This window comes from Ctenopharyngodon idella, chromosome 24 (genome assembly GCF_019924925.1).
Source record: "Ctenopharyngodon idella isolate HZGC_01 chromosome 24, HZGC01, whole genome shotgun sequence".
Classification (NCBI taxonomy): Eukaryota; Metazoa; Chordata; class Actinopteri; order Cypriniformes; family Xenocyprididae; genus Ctenopharyngodon; species Ctenopharyngodon idella.
The window spans coordinates 27,508,974-27,528,756 of NC_067243.1; the positions used below are offsets into that span (position 1 = coordinate 27,508,974).

Genomic DNA, 19,783 nt, shown 5'->3' on the forward strand with positions numbered 1-19,783 from the left:
TAGCAGAAGTGGAAATGCAGAAAACAAAAATGTTATTTATTTTACGCAAAAAGTCAAATGGGTTTTTATTTACTATCCTGGTAGCTGAAACCGTTAAACATTTTCATTAATCAAAACGTTCCTAGGAAAAAGTGTTTGTAAAGTTGGTCTGACTTATTTTTTTCCTTCCAAACTCCCTCAATGGCTCTATAATGGTGTTTTAATTACACGATGGTTCACAATATTTGTCTAGCATCGCTTATTTTCTCAAACCAATAATAAAAGAGCGGGAAACGAAACAAAGGAAACAGTCAGGGTGTAGTTCAAACATTGAGCGGTTGGCGGCGGCGCACATGATTGGCCCTTATTCCGCTCTTGATGCTTTGAGTTGTCCAATGAAATACGAGTTTATGGGTTTGGCCTATTAAAAGAGGCAATCAGATAGTTCCCGTATCTCTTTGAAAATTAGCATAGGGCATTAAAATAAACGTCGATGTAGTGCTCCTGAGTTCACATTGATTTGTCAAGTTTGTGCTCAAGCTGAATCATGCCTGAACCAGCGAAGTCTGCGCCTAAGAAGGGCTCCAAGAAGGCCGTCACCAAGACCGCCGGTAAGGGAGGAAAGAAGCGCAAGAGGTCCAGGAAGGAGAGTTACGCTATCTACGTCTACAAAGTCCTGAAGCAGGTTCATCCTGACACCGGTATCTCTTCCAAGGCGATGGGCATCATGAACTCTTTCGTCAACGACATCTTCGAGCGCATCGCCGGTGAGTCGTCTCGTCTCGCTCACTACAACAAGCGCTCCACCATCACTTCTAGAGAGATCCAGACCGCCGTGCGTCTGCTGCTGCCCGGAGAGCTGGCCAAACACGCCGTGTCCGAGGGCACCAAGGCAGTGACCAAGTACACCAGCTCCAAGTAGAGATTCAACCGAGACTATCAGCGACCCAAAGGCTCTTTTAAGAGCCACCCATATTTTCAGTTAAAAGAGACTATTTGTGTTTCGGTAATTATAAGTAGCTTATGTTTGCCGGCCTTTATTTTTGGGGTTCGTATGAGGATTTTGAAAATTTGGCTTTTAGTGAATTAGATCAATCTGCAAAATATGTTCTGCTACAAGACCCAAACAAGAGCTTAATTAGGTTAGTATAATGTAAAAAGAATGCTCTAACTTTGTGTGTAAAGATATATTAGATTTGCATTGCTTAAAACGTCCATAAAATGAAAACGACTTTAGTTCTTGTAACTTGTTTTTTGCCTTTTGAGCTGCTTTTATAAAATAAGCTTTACATGTTTGTGTTATTTCGAATAACGTAATGAACTTTTACTATTAACCTTGAAATGTTTAATCAGTGATGCAAAATACTATACTATACTATACTATACTATACTATACTATATAGTTTAATTGGTTTTCATTTATGACTGTTTGTGTTTCCACTCAGATACTTTCTTCTGTTTACTATTTTACTACACAAACAAACAGTGAGTGTACAAGACATCCCTCTAGACTTCATACTCTCATTTCTGTATTTATTTATCCTGAAATATTTACCTTATTGGTTGTGTGGAATTTAGATTAGAACAAAATCACTTTACTACCTGGTTAAAAGCACTGCAACCAGCAACCAGATCTCTATCAATCAGACACATTACAAGATCATCATGTGTTCATGTGGCTGCTACAATTGTATCTGTAATTTTTTGAAATTGTCAGAACAATCATAAATTTAATTGGTTTGATGGGATGTTTTTTTTTTTTTTTTTTCTCAACCCACTGTGTTTATGGTGTTTGTAAATATTAACAGTTAATAATTAATAGTTATAATATTAATAATTAAAGTGCTCTCTCTAAACACTTGAATTATGTGTTTATGACAGTCACACACACCTTGTGGTTATTAGGGGTTCAAGCACAAAGTGCTGAAACCCTATTGTATTTGTAAGGATTTTTATTATTATTCTTCTGCTTTAAAACTGATCATGCAGCCCAAACCGTAAGTGCTAGAGACTTTGTCAGATGATAGGTCAGAGATCGAGGAGAGGTTGACAGAGTATGACCTCAATCGGCCAATAGGTGGCACTACAGCGATCAAAAGTTGTAAATCGCTAATAACTCCTAGACCTTTTGTCCTAGAATCAAGTGTCTTATATCATTGGAATCTTTGGCTCAAAAAAAATGTCCGCCATTTTAAATTTTGTCCAAAACCTACTTTTGCGAATTAGTCCTAGGTTTTTCGCCTGATCGGAACCAAACCAGTGCAGAAATGTTTTCTGTAGTGTGAATATCAATAATTATCAAATAAAAAAAAAAGTTGAAATTTTGATTCACGGTTGCTAAGGGGCGCCAAAACGTACGATGTGGGCGGAGCCACTTTTACTAAAATGGCTATAACTCGAGAACGAAATGAGATATTTGCACCAAACTCGGTACACATATGTAGGGGCTAAAATTTTGGTCACAATAAAAAAAAAAAAATTGAGGCGATTGGCCACTAGGTGGCGCTATAACACGAAAAAAAAAAAAAAAAAACATGAAAACAGCTATAACTATGCAGCCGTTAGCCCGATCGACTTGAAATTTGGCATGCAGTGTCTTGGTCCAAGGGGGCATGATATTCTATGAGGACATTGGTGTATCTCAAAAAACATGGCCGCTATCGGAACACCTATTAGACAAGGTTAACGGAGGCAGATCGGAACGAAACTCGGTGTGCATGATCAACTCATGGGCCTAGAGGTCTGTAAGAATTTTGAAAGAAATCGGTCACTAGTTGGTGCTAACGAGATTTTACGCCTCTGCAATCAATGGTGTTTCACAGATCCACACAATATGCATATCATTTGATAGATCTCCTCATGCTGAACAACTTTGCCTCAAGAACCAATGCTGTCATTTACATAATGGGTGTGGCCAAATATACTCAAAAGCCTATAAATCATTAATGAAAACTCAGAACTTCACAAAAAAAAAAAAAAGTGAGCACATGCAACATGACTCTAAACAAGCATGCCAACTTTTATGGAGATCGGACCATAGGTGGCACTATAACTGTTAAAAAAAAAAACCCTTTAAAAAACGTGTTTTTAATGGTTTTGGATGAAAATGTGTATAACTCTGTGTGTAGTTGACTTATTTTCACGGGAGTTATGTCTTTAGACTCCTGAATCCTTGCCGAGTCCAACGATACCAGACTTGCCAGGTTTTGGCTTCTGGTTTGTGCCACGTTGTGATTTAGTGCTTAAAAAACTTTTGCGAAAATCTTCTAAACCGTTAGTCCGATCAAGACAAAACCGTAGGAAACACGAAACCTAAGTTGATTTGCTTAATGTTGAAGCCCAAATGTCAAAATTTTGATAGGAAGTGGCAAAAAAATCCAATCAAAGTCTTTCATGGGTCATTTTTTATGCTCTCATATATATGTGTGTCTATAACTTCAAAACGAAATGAGATATTTTCACCAAAATTAACACGCATATATATGGGCACACTCTGACGACACCCAAAAAAAGTGGGGAAGATCGAGCAATAGGTGGCGCTATAACTGTCAAAAAAAAAAAAAATTCTATTGTAAATTGATTAAAACTGTCATTTTGTGCCACCAGATGGCAGCTAATATAGTTCACTAATATACAGGTGCTGGTCATATAATTAGAATATCATGAAAAAGTTCATTTTTTTATTGTAAATTATTTTAAAAAATGAAACTTTCATATATTCTAGATTCCCTACATGTAAAGTAAAACATTTCAAAAGTTTTTTTTTTTTTAATTTGTTGATTAGAGCGTACAGCTAATGAAAGTCCAAAATCCAGTATCTCAAAATATTAGAATATTTACATTTGAGTTTCATTAAATGACCATCCCTACAGTATAAATTCCGGGTATCTCTTGTTCTTTGAAACCACACTAATGGGGAAGACTGCTGACTTTGCAATGGTCCAGGAGACAATCATTGACACCCTCCACAAAGAGAGTAAGTCACAGAAGGTCATTACTGAATGGGGTGGCTGTTTACAGAGTGATGTATCAAAGCATATTAAATGCAAAGTTGACTAGAAGGAAGAAATTGGGTAGGCAAAGGTGCACAAGCAACAGGGATGACCGCAAGCTTGAGAATACTGTCAAGTAAAGCCGATTCAAACACTTGGGAGAGCTTCACAATGAGTAGAATGAAGCCGGAGTCAGCGCATCAAGAGTCACCACACTCAGACATCTTCAGGAAAAGGACTACCAAGCCACTTCTGAACCAGAGACAACGTCAGAAGCATCTTACCTGGGCTAAGGAGAAAAAGAACTGGACAGTGAACAGTGGTTGAAAGTCCTCTTTTCAGATAAAAGTAAATTTTGCATTTCATGTTGAAATCATGGTCCCCGAGTCTGAAGGAAGACTGGAGAGGCACAGAATCCAAGCTGCTTGAAGTCTAGTGTGAAGTTTCTGAAGTCAATAATGATTTGGGGGGGGCCGTGACGTCTGCTGGTGTTGGTCCATTGTGTTTTATCAAGTGCAAAGTCAATGCAGCCATCTTCCAGGAGATTTTGGAGCACTTTATGCTTCCATCTGCTGACAAGCTTTATGGAGATGCTGATTTCCTTTTCCAGCAGGACTTTAGCACCTGCCCACAGTGCAAAAACCACATCAAAGTGGTTTGCTGACCATGATATTACTGTGCTTTATTGGCCAGCCAACATGCCTGACCTGAATCTATGGGATATTTTCAAGAGAAAGATGAGAAACAGTCGACCCAACAATATACAGATGATCTGAAGGCTCAATAGTGCCTCAGCAGTGCCACAGGCTGATCACTTCCATGCCACACTTCACCGATGCTGTAATTTGTGCTAGGAGCAAGTCATTTGCTGTAATATGTGCTGCCGACCAAGTATTGAGTGCACAAATGAACATACTTTGAAGAACTTGAACTTTTCTGTTTTGCAAATCCATTTTTTGATTGATCTTAGGAAATATTCTAATATTTTGAGATACTGGATTTTGGACTTTCATTAGCTGTACGCTCTAATCATCAAAATTTAAAAAAAAAAACTTTTGAAATGTTTTACTTTACATGTAGGGAATCTAGAATATATGAAAGTTTCATTTTTAAAAATAATTTACAATAAAAAAATGAACTTTTTCATCATATTCTAATTATATGACCAGCACCTGTAGTTCAAGTTCAAGCTTTCAAGGTTTTCAACTTAAGACAAAACAGACACTTTTAAAATGAAAGTGAGCCAAGAAGAGGTCCTCTGCTGCCACCTGCTGTCTAAAATAGTAATTTTGTCATACTACTCACTAATATTGTTCTATAATTCATATTTAGACTTAATAAAATCATTATTATTTTAACATTTTCTAGCACTTTTTGTTTGTTTGTTTGTTTGTTTGTTTGTTTGTCAAAATTCATCTACATTTCCATTAGAGCATTAGTTTTAACAGTTGTGCCACATTAAGTAAAAGGAAACCCGGAAATGATGTTTTACTGAGATTTGCAGAAAACATCTTTACCCTTCATGTATTTCAAATACTGAATTTACAAGAAAATGTGTGTGTGTGTATGTGTGTGTGTGTGTGTGTGTGTGTGTAAGCATGCTTAGTATCTATCAAGTATTATTGTTTAAGCCTTTTCTTTCTGTGTGTTTTAGCATATATCATAGCTGTTCCTCTATGATTTCAGTGGTTACATGCTTGCTAAATAAGACAATTCCTTTTTATGCAAAAGGCCTTAAATGCTTGAACCCCCGATAAATGCTGCTCGCAGCTTTAATTATTATTGTATTTATAATTGGTGATGCAGAGCAATCATACATTTGATGGGTCATTTTTCCCATAAACCAACTCCGTTAATGGTATTTGTAAGCAAAGTGCTCTTTATCAAACAAAATGCTTGGCTCTGAAAAGAGCCTTTGGTCTACTAGAAACAGACTTTAATCTGTTTATTTGTGTAGCGTCCCCTACCTTCTTAGGATTTACCACGCCCCAAGTTCTGTTAGGATGGAGCACCGGGTTCTGGTAATATGTCTGTCAACTAGTTTATAAATTATTACACACCTCTGATATTAATAATAGTTATAAGCCAAGCCTTAATTTTCCCTTTTTGGTAGCCAATTAGATGCTGTAAAAACACCTATGTTAACGGACTTTACAATACAGGTAAGTGTAACTCACTACACCAGGTAAGAATGGGTAAGTATAACAAATTATAAGGTTTTATTATCACAGAAAGTGGATCAATAAATAGTCAAGATGTCAATAAATAGAACAAATAAAATAAGATAATAAATAACTAAATAGTTCAATAAATAGACCAATAAATAAATAATGAGTAAAGAATAACACAATAGGCTTTAAACAGTCTAATATAACAGGTATCAGAAACACCCCAATAAAGTAATCAATTCACATGAAATTGTCTCTGAGTATAATATAACAATCTGTGAAATAATCTCAGTACCTGCAGATGACTGAACCAGATGTAAAGAAAACACACCAATCTATAACCTTATATAGGCACGGAAATGACCTCAGACTATGTACGACTTGCTGAAAGCGTAACTAGACAGTAACCAAAACAGCAATAAACATTCAGAAAACAAACGCGTATAAACTACATATTTGTGGGCCCACACTCAGCCTGAGTTGTTGCTTGAGTGTGTTGTGGCCTATTAAAACACAAACTGGCCTCTTCACTCCAATGAGCAAAATAAACAACACAGAGTACCTCGATCCAGGGGCCTGTAGGCTACCATGAAGCCGGATTCACTGGCTAGCCAGGTGAGTTTCAGATTAGTTTGCGCCAATCCTGGGTTTTAGGTACCATGAAAGTGACTTGGCTTTTAGCGGTGTTAATCACCATAGTAACCTACGCTCCACAGCTAACCTGCTCCGGGGCAGGTTATGTTCTGGATAAGAGATCTCAAACCGAAATTGGACCAATCAGATGTGAGCAAAGTGGTACTGACACATCCAACGCAATAAAGTCACGCCCCCGGTTTCACTTCCTCCAAATTAAAGGTCACTATATAGTAAGAACAAATATTTAAAGATGAAATTGTCTGGCTTTAATGATAATTAGAATTATTTTATGATTTATATAATTATTATATGATCTATATTATTATTAATCCATTACACACAAGCAATTTTAGTTTAACAGTTATTATTAAGCATTTAGTTTAAATGAATATTAATATATACAGATCATATGTAATATAAATAAGCTGTAGAATCAATAGATAACTCTTTAAAAATGACTAACTGTGACCTTACATGTTTGAGTCTCTATCAAGCAACTATATAAACTAACTTCACAAGTTTCACTTCATTTTCTTCAATCTCTTAACCTTCAGCAAAAGAGTTTTGAATCACGCTGGCTCTCTCGCGAGAAGTGAATCAGAGTTTCTCTCTGTTGCAAGGCATGTGATTGGCTGTTCTCCACTGATGTCACGCATTCATGTGCACGCGCTCCACAAACTCAGGATCCAAGACTGAGTTGACAGAGAAAGTTGATGATCAGCATCATGGTACCAACAAAGCCGGATTGGAGTGGTTTGGTTTTGTCAACTCGAAACTAATCCTATAACCCTGAGTTTGTTCAACTACCATCATGGTACAGGCCCCAGGTGTGGTTACAGCAATCAATCACGACAAGCGGTCCGCTGGTTTTCTCACTCGCTCCGCCGCCGGCTACCAAAGTCTTCCGTAACGCAGTGCACTATCCAGCGGTGCCAGAGGAACTCTGAATCACGCGGGGACTCAGAGTGCTATCTGGTGTTGCGACGATTCTTTCGGGGCAAGAGGAGCTCGTAATGCTGATCAGAGCTCTACAGAGTGTACATTTAAAAAGGCACATGGATTAAACCCAGGGTGACATTTGGATTTGGCAGGTTTGTCTTCACTGCCCCTATTGAGAAATGCTACTCCAGCAGAATATTGTAATGCAGTTTATATTTCCTGCATTAACATATTTTGCATGTGCAGTGTCACAGTTCAGGCTGAAGAACAAGATGAAGCAGGTGTAATGAATCTAAATGTACTTTACTTTATTAAATAAAACAAAAGTGCGATATTAAAAACCAAGCATAAACAAAATCTTGTGCAAAGCACAGACAACACCAGACAAAGACAAACTATAAACTGAGGGCAATATTTACACAGAGAACAAATGAACTAAACGAGAAACAGGTGGATAAAATAGATGAAACAATGAGTAACCATGACAACCAATGAAAACAAGCTAGAAACCATGATAACTGAAGCGAAACACAGGAAAATATAGCTGCAAGCAGCAATTAAGGGGCCAAGTACAACAGAAGCAAACAAGGAAGTTAGCAGAAGACCAACAATGTCATAATGGACTATGTTAGTAACAAGCGTGTCACATGTGTCCTGAAAAGTGAAGCCAAAGCATCTTAATTGCCTCCAGGTGGCTGGATGCAGTATAGGTCCCCAGGTGAAAAAGACATAGTATTAAATGTATTAAAAATATACTTGAAATGCAAGTAGTATGTTAATAATACATTTGTATTCCCAACATGCTTGTTTGAAGTGCATTAAAAATGTTGAATTGCATGTTAATTACTTTATAAGTAATATACTTTAAGTATACTTGAAATATATGGTTAATTACACTTCTAAGAAATATGCTAAACACAAGCATACTTTTCATATATTTCTAAACAGTATACTAGAAGTACTTTGGTAATAAATATATGCTTAGTTACACTTTTAAAAAATATGCTAAACACAAGTATACTTTTAGTGAAGTGAGAATGCAGTGTTTAGCGTCATTGATGGTGCATTTGCCTTGCATGCCAGCAGCGATTGGGCCGGGGTACAAGACCACCTCGGAGCAGTGTGGTTAGTATTGGAGTGTGAGTTTTGGAGGAGGAGCAATGAAGAGAGGGGTGGGTTTATTTGGGTTGATTTCAAATATCAACAGTGTTCAACAATGGATTTGAGAAATCGTATACAGCACCTTTAATATGTTGTTCAGTTTTACTTGTTTGTTCTTGTAAAAGGTTATGCTACTGTAGGGGAATTTTACACTTAAAGACCCAGAAGACCAGATATGATGAATAAAGACCCAGAGTCAGAGTTAAAAAAAAACTAATAAATTAAAGAAAATTTTACTGAAGAATAGTTTGCAGTTTAATCAGCAGAAGTTAGCTTCAAGTCTCACACGGAGTTCGTAGGCTGCTCTGCGTACATTCACATTTCCACAACAATCCACTAACTACGTCATTACTTCAGGTTAAACGATTCTGATTGGCTAAGAAAAATAGACAAAATTAATAATCTTCCACAAATGGACAGATAGTGAGAAGCATATCTCCATTCGTCAGGATGCTGACGAGGGGACCCTGGATTTAGGTACTGGTATCACGCCAAAGCATGTAATACACACGCTCTTCCACTAGGATGAGTGTCAGTGTCACGATTTGCCTTGAAAATGGTACGCATATATAAAGGTGAAGTACCAGCAGGGGGCGATAATTTCCTCAATGTCAACAACTCCCCACGGAGCAGAAGTAGTAGTATAGTGCATTTTCCAAAAATCCCCGCGTCTGATTCGGTCCGGTTGGATATTGTAAGCCATAATATTTCTTCAGGGGCGGTCATTTAAAAAATTGTTTCTGTATTCTAACGTTATATTTGTGTTTGTGGACTGTGGAGGTTTTTTTTTTTTTTTTTTTTTTTTTTTAATCTATGGTGTGGTCATTAATGTTATTGGAGGACTGTTTGATAATTGGCAAATTAATTAATCACAGAAAGCTGCAGTGACTGCATATTATGTTATATTATGTTGAAAAACAGTTGTTCTAGTAGATGGGAAGTACCGTTAGATAAACCCCGCTGCTCGTTGATGATGATAAACAGTATCTCACAGAAGTGAGTACACCCCTAAGTGAAAATGTCCAAATTGGGCCCATTTAGCCATTTTCTTTCCCCGGTGTCATGTGACTCGTTAGTGTTACAAGGTCTCAGGTGTGAATGGGGAGCAGGTGTGTTAAATTTGGTGTTATCGCTCTCACTCTCTCATACTGGTCACTGGAAGTTCAACATGGCACCTCATGGCAAAGAACTCTCTGAGGATCTGAAAAAAAGAATTGTTGCTCTACGTAAAGATGGTGTAGGCTATAAGAAGATTGCCAAGACCCTGAAACTGAGCTGCAGCACGGTGGGCAAGACCATACAGCAGTTTAACAGAACAGGTTCCACTCAAAACAGGCCTCGCCATGGTCGACCAAAGAAGTTGAGTGCACGTGCTAATCAGAGAATACAGTGTTACCTTCCATTACGTAATTTGTGTATGTTTTGGATGTCTTTGTGGTGTTTTCTCCCTTTTTGCTTTCTCTCTTTCTCTCTCTCTCTCTCTCTCTCTCTCTTTCTCTGCTAAGCAGCGCTCCAAATCATCCGCAGCTGATTCCAATTAGCGGCAGCGTGGCTTACATGCCACACGGAGTGCCGCAGATATAAAGCAGCAGAAAGACACAGCTCGAGAGAGATCCCTCATCCACTATCCCAGCACCGTGGTTGTTCTATTTACTATTAAGCAATTTGTGAAATGTAAATCTAAAGTATGGTTACAACGACGTTACTGTTGATGTGTGAGTCTGGCTCTGTCAACCTGTGTAGGGAGATGGGCGCCGATTTATTTGGGTTTATACCCCTTCTAAACTTTTCACCTGTTTTTCTTTAGTCAGGGAGAGAGGTAAGAATATTGTCTTTAATTTTATTTTATTTTTGCGTAGGGAAGTTACTTTGTTAAACTTAAGTAAGACTTTGTTTTGTTTGTTGTTTTCGGCATTTGCTCTCTCCCGACGCCTTGGTTATTTAAGTTTTTCCTGACATTTGTATATACTTTAGATACACTTTGGCTTTTGTTAAGTCTTGAAAAATAAAACTAATACAAGTTTATCTTTGGTTCGGTGTTCTTTTATATTGTGTTGAAATGGAGGGGAAATGTGTGAACGTTTGTGAGTATTATTAACTGAAAAGGTGAAAAGTGCTGGGATAGAGGAAAAGGTGATTTCTCATTTATTCGTTTATTTAATTTATTTAAAACCACTTTTATTTTAAACTTTTGTTACGTTCTCAATCCCTAGACACCATGAGTACGTAACAACAGTAAAATTCTGTAAATTAAATTACAGTAACATTATTGTAAAAATTACATGATCATATAAAAACATTTCTTAAAAACCTGATCACTTTCATCACTTCATGAACAGACCAACATGGCAAAACAAAGTCCAACAAACTTTCGGTCAAAAAAGAACAATTCTGCTCCAGATGATGTTCCAGAGTGGCTAGAATTATTGAAAAGAACAAAGAGGACAATACATTAGATATATTACAAAACATAATAATACTTTCAGAGATAGATAGAGAGATGAGAGATACAGTCAGAGACAGATAGAAGGATGAGAGTTACACTCAGTGACAGAGAGAGGGATGAGAGATACAGTCAGAGAGACAGAGCGATGACAGATACAGTCAGATACTGTAATTTTACTAAAATACCTGTTTATTCATTTCATATGCCTATGAAATTATTTAATTATTTTATTATTTATTAATTATTTTATTACCTATCTAAATTAGGTCAGTTTCACAAGCAGTGCAGATGTGAATTAGATACTTTTGGGGTTATTTCTGAGTTTTAAAAATGGCCATAAATTATTACTAGGTAAAAGCATTTTGGAGAGTTGATGGACAAATGGATGGATGGGGCAGGACTCAAAGCCCTAAATTTAAACAACTTAAACAATCTGTATTTAGAGAGTTACTAAGAGTTGACTGAGACTTACTGAATGTAAAATAATTGTGTTGTGTGCATTTTCATACAATTTGTAAGTAGTTTGCTCAAATATTTTACAGAATATTACAAGTAGGCATATTACAATATATTTACAGTATATTGATGTTTGGACACTATTCATTCTTTATTATCATTATTTTCCACATTTTAGAATAATATTAAAGTCATTGAATCTATAAATAACATAATAGTATGGGATTTAATAGTGACCAAAATATTAAATCAAAACTATCTTTTACTATTCAGCTATATTATTGATCTGACTGCACTGATGCGAACTGAACTGAGCTGGACGATGACGAGCTGAAATGAACTAAATAACTGATGATCTTCCAACTGAACTGAATCAAATGACTCAAGCTGAACAATGGCATAATTGACATTTAACAATGCTGTAAAGCTGCTGTGAAACAATCTGTACTGTAACAAGCGCAATGTAAATGAAGGTGACTTGAATTAACTTGACTTTTAGCCAAAGTCACCCAACTGGTTTTTTTGAGAAACATACATTGTCAGGTGTGTTTAATGGCTTGTCAGTTTTTAAATAATTGAAACAATTTTGTTGTGCTATAGATTTTTGGTAAGATATTACCTGTTATGTAGAGAGGTATGATTCCAGCAACACTGAAAGCGGTGTTAAACTTCATCATTCTGTTCTGGTCTGTGATCTGACTGCTGTTTCCTCGACTGCCAGGTTTCTAATGACATGGAAAGCAAGTACCACTGCATTTATCAAGAGTTCTCTGCCACATCCCACTGCTACGTTCAGCTCTGACTCATTGTCCCAGAAAAAAGAGAGATAAATAGGAATCTTTAGCAAATGTGGGTGGAATGTGTCCCCACCACTTTTTCCAAAAGTCGATTTCGTCCACATCATTTTTTGAAAGCATTTTTTTTTTTTTTTTTTTTAGAAAGGCATGTACAACACAGAAAAGAAAAACTCCAATCCATCATTCTTCATAATTTAATTCAAACATGTATGAAATACACATACATACACACACTCTTTTACATGTGTGATCAAAGTGATGAAGTTCCTATCAAATATAACATTCACAGACATATACATTTAATCCACAATATAGCACCAGTATAGGGGGATGGATTGTGGATTAAATATATAAAAACGTCTGTGAATATTAGATTTAGTTGTGTCGGTGCTAACCTGAGAAAAATGTTTTCTGGGACCTAGTATGAATTAAATACCATGATCACTGTTTTTTCTTGCTATATCTGTTCATGTGTTTTCTATTCACTGCTATTAAATGAGAGTGTGTGCTTTTGATTGCAATAATTTACAAAAAAAATTAATTACTAGCAATATCTGCTTAATGCTTGAAGTAGTGAAATTGTTTAAAATTCACCTGTGTCCACATATGGGATATTGTGATGAACAAACCCTGACTAATATGATATCTATCTTTAAACATCATGAGTTCACTATTTTATCCAGTATTTCCAGATGGGCACATAAAAACGTTCACGCAACACAATCAATGAGCAAATTTTCATAACCATTGAACTTTAAAAAAAGAGTTTATTAAAAGACAAAAGACCCATGACCAGGTGCTGTGCATTGACATTGTATTGCTGTGTTTGAGATAGTTTATGGTGCTTTACTTTGACAGAGAATGTTGAGAGAAAAGACCTGCATGTACTTTCATAATTTTAACCCACTTACATGGGCACCTATATACTGTATGACCACAATGTGAGAAGAAAACCAGTATGTACAGTCAACATTACTCACGATTGCAATAGCGGAACAGTCAATCATCTTTAAAGATTCTTCTGTTAACAGGATCTCAGCCCAGGGGTATGCAGAGCAGTAAATGAAACTTAAAATGACCATTATAACCCTCGGAAAAGAATTAGAAGTATGAATCCTGAGTTTTTATAAGAAGTGGACGCTCGCTGGTTTCTCCACAGTCACACGACAGCTACAAACAGATGACTTTATACAGTGACAGCAGTTTCCCGTCAGCAGTCGCTTTGTAATGATGAAAACACTGAGGATCTTTGAGTCTATAAACCCTCTACTCTTTCCACAGCGCTAACCCATTGTAATCAAAATGGTTCATTAAACACACTCAAGTCTCCCCTTCTCTCATCTTGCCCAAAAACACTGCTGCTTCCTCGACTGCCAGCTTTCTAATGAAATGGAAAGCAAGTACCACCACATTTATCAAGAGTTCTCTGCCACACCCCACTGCTACGTTCAGCTCTGACTCATTGTCCCAGAAAAAAAGAGAGATAAATAGGAATCTTTAGCAAATGTGTGTGGAATGTGTCCCCATGTCGATTTTGTCCACATCAGTTTTTGAAAGCATTTTTTTAAAGGCATGTACAACATAGAAAAAAAAACAAAAAAAACTCCAATCCATCATTCTTCATAATTTAATTCAAACATGTAGATCTTTGAGTCTATAAACCTTCCACTCTTTCCACAGCGCTAAGTCATTGTAATTGAAATGGTTCTAAACATAACTGAACATTAAACACACTCAAGTCTCCCTTTCTCTCATCTTGCCCAAAACACATTTAATATTTAATTTCAATATTTTATACTCTCCTCACACTGTAAAACCTGACAAGTTATGGTAACTCAAACCATTGAGAAAACCCATTGCCGTAAACTTAAAAGTTTAAAACCAATAAGTACAGATGTGGACAAAATTGTTGGTACCCTTGATAAATATGATCAAAGATGACTGTAAAAATAAATCTGCATTGTTTATCCTTTTGATCTTTAATTCATAAAATTAGCAAAAATCTAACCTTTCATTGAAGGAAAATAATTGAAAGTGGGGGGGGAAATCACATTATGAAATAAATGTTTTTCTCTAAAACACGTTGGCCACAATTATTGGCAACCCTATAATTTAGAATGTTTTATGAGTAAAATATCTCTGAAGTATATTCCCATTCATATTTAAGTTTTTTTTTTTTTTTAGCACACCAGGGTAATCATGAACATGAAATTGTCCAGCCATGACTTCTTGTTCCACGGGAGTATAAACATGAGGAAACACAAAAGCCAAATTCCCTTCATCACAATGAGTAAAACCAAAGAATATAGTTCTGATGTGCAGCAAAAGATTGTTGAGCATCACAAAATAGAAAGTGGCTGTAAGAAAATAGCTAAAGCATTGAAAATCCCCATTTCTACCATCAGGGCAATAATTAAGAAGTTCCAATCAACTAAACATGTTACAAATCTGCCTGGAAGAGGACGTGTGTCTAAATCGTCCTAATGCGTGGTGAGGAGGAAAGTTTGAGTGGACAAAGACTCTCCAAGGATCACAGCTGGTTTGATTGTATATATTAAAAAATGTGTTGGTTGGATGTTTCTAATTTGGAACATTTTTTTTTTTTTTTTTTGTACAAGATGTTGATTCCAAAAAGTACACAATGTTCTTCTTTATACAACTTTTTATTTTAAAAATGACTAAAGCTAAGCCAAAAATTAAGAACAAAAAAGCAAGAAAGACCTTTTGTTACTTTAAATTGTTGTAATTTTACCTCTGGCATGGATTATTTTACTTTGCATATTCTTATGTATGTTTATTTGTTTTGTACTTGTTGTGAGTTGTATATGCAATATTTTTTTGCATTCGTAAAAAACAACAACAACAACAACAACAAAAAAACGTTTATTACATTAGATGGAGAGGGCGGGATTTATGACCTACACTGCACCAGCCACCTGGGGGCGATCGAGCCGCTTTGGCATCACTTTTCAGAACTCGTGTGGCACGCTTGATAAGGAGATCAACATCTGAGGAAGATCAGGTTCAACAACAGTGTTCAAAGGTAAAATAACTTGCTTACCATTATTTATAAACTATTTAACATAACAGTCATTAATGTAGAGATATTGTTACATAAATGCTTGATTTGTAGTTTAAACTGCTAAGAAATAAAGACGAACTCACGGAGGCACTCGTCAAGTCATGTCCCAATAAAGATATGCTAACTTTACATCAATTAAACAAAACACAAATGAGTTCATGTTGAAATAAAACTGTTGAGTTTGTCTGGACTCATTAGTCTCGTCAAATCACATTCTGTTCCGCATGGCAGCAGTAGCCTACACACGATCTACTCGTTTAAAACTCCCTAAATTATAACCCTTATTTCGCTGTTAAACATCTGAATTAATATAGCCGTGTTGAGATGATAATCTCATACCTTTTGTTTTGATTCTGCCATCTTTGTCTTTGATTTTTTTCATTTAAAGGGATTTTTCACCCAAAAATGAAAATTCTGTCATCATTTACTCACCCTCAAGTTGTTCCAAATCTGTATAAATTTCTGTTCTGCTGAACACAAAGGAAGATATTTTGAAGAAAGTTTGTAATCAGGCCACTTTGGGGCACCATTGACTTCCATAGTAGGAAAAAAAAAAAAAAAAAAATACTATGGAAGTCAATGGTGCCCCAGAACTGTTCAGTTTCCCACATTCTTCAAAATATCTTCCTTTGTGTTCAAATGATGACAGAATTTTCACTTTTAGGTAAACTATCCCTTTAAGTTTTGTAGAATTTCGTTTACAATGTTGATCTGTTTACTGTGTCACACGCTGGACACCCGCTGCTGCTTCAGCCATCATATGGTAGAATATCAAAATAAATGTGTTTAACAAGCTGAGAGAAGTCAATTCATTTATTTGTTGGAAACATTTAAATGATGCTTAAACGAGCATATTGAGTATGCCTACAACTGTTGTCATTGTAAATATTCCCCTTTTCCACGATCACAGAGGAGGAGAATCAGAGATTATGGGTCACATTCAGCGGACAGACAGGAACACACTGTATTTTTATATTTATTTCAACAAATGACAACCAAATCAAAACCCTAGGAGCTTGTGAACAGTTTTGTAGTGGCTCCCTGCAAGGGGAGATTTTAAAACGCTGTCTTAATGTACTACGACAGTGATATGAAAAGATGTGCAGATGAGCCCTGAATATGAACGCAGCGCGTTTAATTACACATTAAGCATTTTCTTCCCTTTATAAACAGTTATGAAGAAAATGCTTAAAATGACATATGCAATTTAAGTGATACTGAAAGTTCATATTTTGGTCGCATCTGTTTTTCTACACATACACACATTGCCAAAAGTTGTGGGACGCCTGCCTTTATGTGCACATGAACTTTAATGACATCCCATTCTTAATCCGTAGGGTTTAATATGGAGTTGGCCCACCCTTTGCAGGTATGACAGCCTCAAATCTTCTGGGAAGGCTTTCCACAAGGTTTAGGAATGTGTTTATAGGAATTTTTGACCATTCTTCTAGAAACGCATTTGTGAGGTCAGGCACTGATGTTGGTGAGAAGGCCTGGCTCGCAGTCTCCGCTCTAATTCATCCCAAAGGTGTTCTATCGGGTTGAGGTCAGGACTCTGTGCAGGCCAGTCAAGTTCCTCCACACCAAACTCGCTCATCCGTGTCTTTATGGACCTTGGTTTGTGCACTGATGCGCAGTCATGTTGGAACAGGAAGGGGCCAAGGGTTGGATGCAGCTGCTCGGCCATGGAAACCCATTCCATGAAGCTCTCTATGCACTGTTCTTGAGCTAATCTGAAGGCCACACGAAGTTTGGAGGTCTGTAGCTATTGTACCATGCTTGAATTCACTGAGCTCCTGAGAGCAACCCATTCTTTTACAAATGTTTGTAGAAGCAGTTTGCATGCCTAGGTGCTTGATTTTATACACCTGTGGCCATGGGAGTGATTGGAACACCTGAATTCAGTGATTTGGAGGGGTGTCCCAATACTTTTGGCAACATAGTGTATGTGCTTTATTAGTAAACTATGTACAGAATTTGGTCTCTTTAATATCACAGTCTCAGTGTATTAAGCCACATTAAGCATTTTTTTTTTTACATGAGAGGAAGCCGCATAACATGTAAACGTGTTGCTTTCATATTTTGGGGTCATATGCGTATCTCCAAACAGTATGGTTTAATCGATATGTACAGAATTTTGTGTTTGTCTTGGTGCATTAAGTCACATGAAGCGTTTTTCTTGTTAAGCATTTGAATGTCCCCGTTCAAGTTCTGCTAATTCACAAGCGGAGTGAGAGTCATACTCGCAAAGGTAATGTTAATTATTAAACCAAACAAAATCGAAACTTTCAAAAACACTTAACAATGTGATTCTTTTATTGAGTGATAAGCAATGGGTTTAATCAGTGCCATTATTATTAGATTTGCCATCCAGCGTCTTCTCCTCGCCCTGTTTCCCTTGGTGTTTTTACATGTAGAAAAGGCGAAAAAACATTTTTCTTTGTCCAGTTTTCTCTCGGAACGAAAATCTGAGTTACTATCGCCATTATCGATGCAGGATTAGTGACGTTCAATGGTGACATTTTTCACAATCATGACAGAAAACAGATTACTTTACTAAACTCAATAACAGAAAGACTGTGCGATCCTTCCAGCATGGCGGATAAACAAAGAAGTTACCCAGAACTCAATGCGGCGTGACGTCACAGTCACATTCTCTATATTATAAATCCTGCAAATTTTTTTTTTATATTTAAATTTTTTTTTAAAATGTATGTACATTTATAACACTATACTTAGTATGGCCAAGCAGCCATATCACCCTGTAGCCCAAGACTGGTTGCCCACTGAAGCTAATCAGGGCTGAGCCTGGTTAGTACCTGGATGGGAGACCTCCTGGGAGAACTAGGTTGATGCTGGAAGAAGTGTTAGTGAGGCCAGCAGGGGGTGCTCACCCTGTGGTCTGTGTGGGTCCTAACGCCCCAGTATAGTGACGGGGACACTATGCTGTCAAAAAGCACTGTCCTTCGGATGAGACGTTAAACCAAGGTCCTGACTCTCTGTGGTCGTTAAAAATCCCAGGATGAACTTCGAAAAGAGGCCTCTGTCCATCATGGCCTCATAATCATCACCATATACTGATTGGCTTCATCACTCTGTCTCCAATAAGCTGGTGTGTGGATGCTGCACATTGGTGGTGATTGAGGAGATTCCCCCTTCAATATGTAAAGCGCTTTGAGTGCCCAGAAAAGCGCTATATAAATGTAAGGAATTAGTAGTAGTAGTAGTAGTAGTATTATATTACCTTTGCATCAAATTACAAAAATCTAGTTAACGCTGCTGTGAGGGTGTTTCTAATTCAGCAGCTATGGGAGTGACAGTAAAAATGACATCTTTCCCTCTTCTGACTGCCGTTATCAATCATTCTCTATTTTTTCCCTATTTTTGAAAGTTGTGAAAACACTATTGTGGAGTTTTTCTTTTGCTATTTGAGTAAATGGAAACACAAATAAATGTATTCTCTCATTCACCGCTATAGAATTTTACCCAACTATGACGACTTCCGCTTCTGAGAAACCCGGAAATGTGAAAAGGGTCTATTTGCACCCTTTTAGACTCCTATTTATTGTTTTGTTTTGAATGCAAGTGAAATTCCACAAATTACAGTATTGAAAACACGTTTTAATCAGTTTGTTTAGTTCAGTGCTGTTGTTATAGTCAAAAACAGAAATAAAACAATAAATAAATATCGGTTCTGTATATCAGTTATATCAGTCTGAGATGGGGGGAGTTTTCAGTTTTTGCACATAAAAACTGTTACATGTTAAAGATCTAATTACTTTATTACAATGAATGTTGTTATCATAAAATCAAACCATGTTTCATAGTTCTAGTTAATTCACAGTTATTTAGCAGTAGTGGTTGATGAAGATGAGTGTCATTGGTGTTTGTTTTGTATAATTGATGTTTTATCTGTCATATTGTGAGAAATAACAGATTATAAAACCCTTGATTCTGATTGGTTGAGCTGCGTTCAAAGCTGTTGTAAAGTTCCCGAAAACATCAGTTGACCGCATTACAGAAGTATTGCTGCGCCACTGAGTGTATGTGGCTGCGTCTGTCTTAGCAACCCCTCTTTGCAATATAAGCAGATGTTTGTTCTCTATTGATTTTGTTAATTCAAGCCG

At 36.8% G+C, this 19,783-nt stretch overlaps 3 protein-coding genes across 4 annotated transcripts in view; 2 read left to right on the top strand and 1 right to left on the bottom strand.

Annotated features, from left to right (window-relative positions):
- LOC127506793 (transmembrane emp24 domain-containing protein 6-like) overlaps positions 1-19,783 on the top strand; it is a 292,092-nt gene that overhangs the window by 142,010 nt on the left and 130,299 nt on the right. The gene's annotated exons all lie outside the window — the stretch shown is intronic.
- The window catches only part of LOC127506776 (uncharacterized), a 348,308-nt gene that overhangs the window by 132,619 nt on the left and 195,906 nt on the right, over positions 1-19,783 (bottom strand). The window lies entirely within an intron of this gene.
- Positions 468-1,806, top strand: LOC127506885 (histone H2B). The gene has a single exon (XM_051883726.1). It carries the CDS (start codon positions 527-529, stop codon positions 899-901), a length of 375 nt encoding a protein of 124 aa, XP_051739686.1. The 5' UTR covers positions 468-526; the 3' UTR covers positions 902-1,806.

Coding starts and splice junctions, on each gene's coding strand:
- LOC127506885 (XM_051883726.1), top strand. CDS start 527: ATGCCTGAACCAGCGAAGTCTGCGCCTAAGAAGGGCTCCAAGAAGGCC.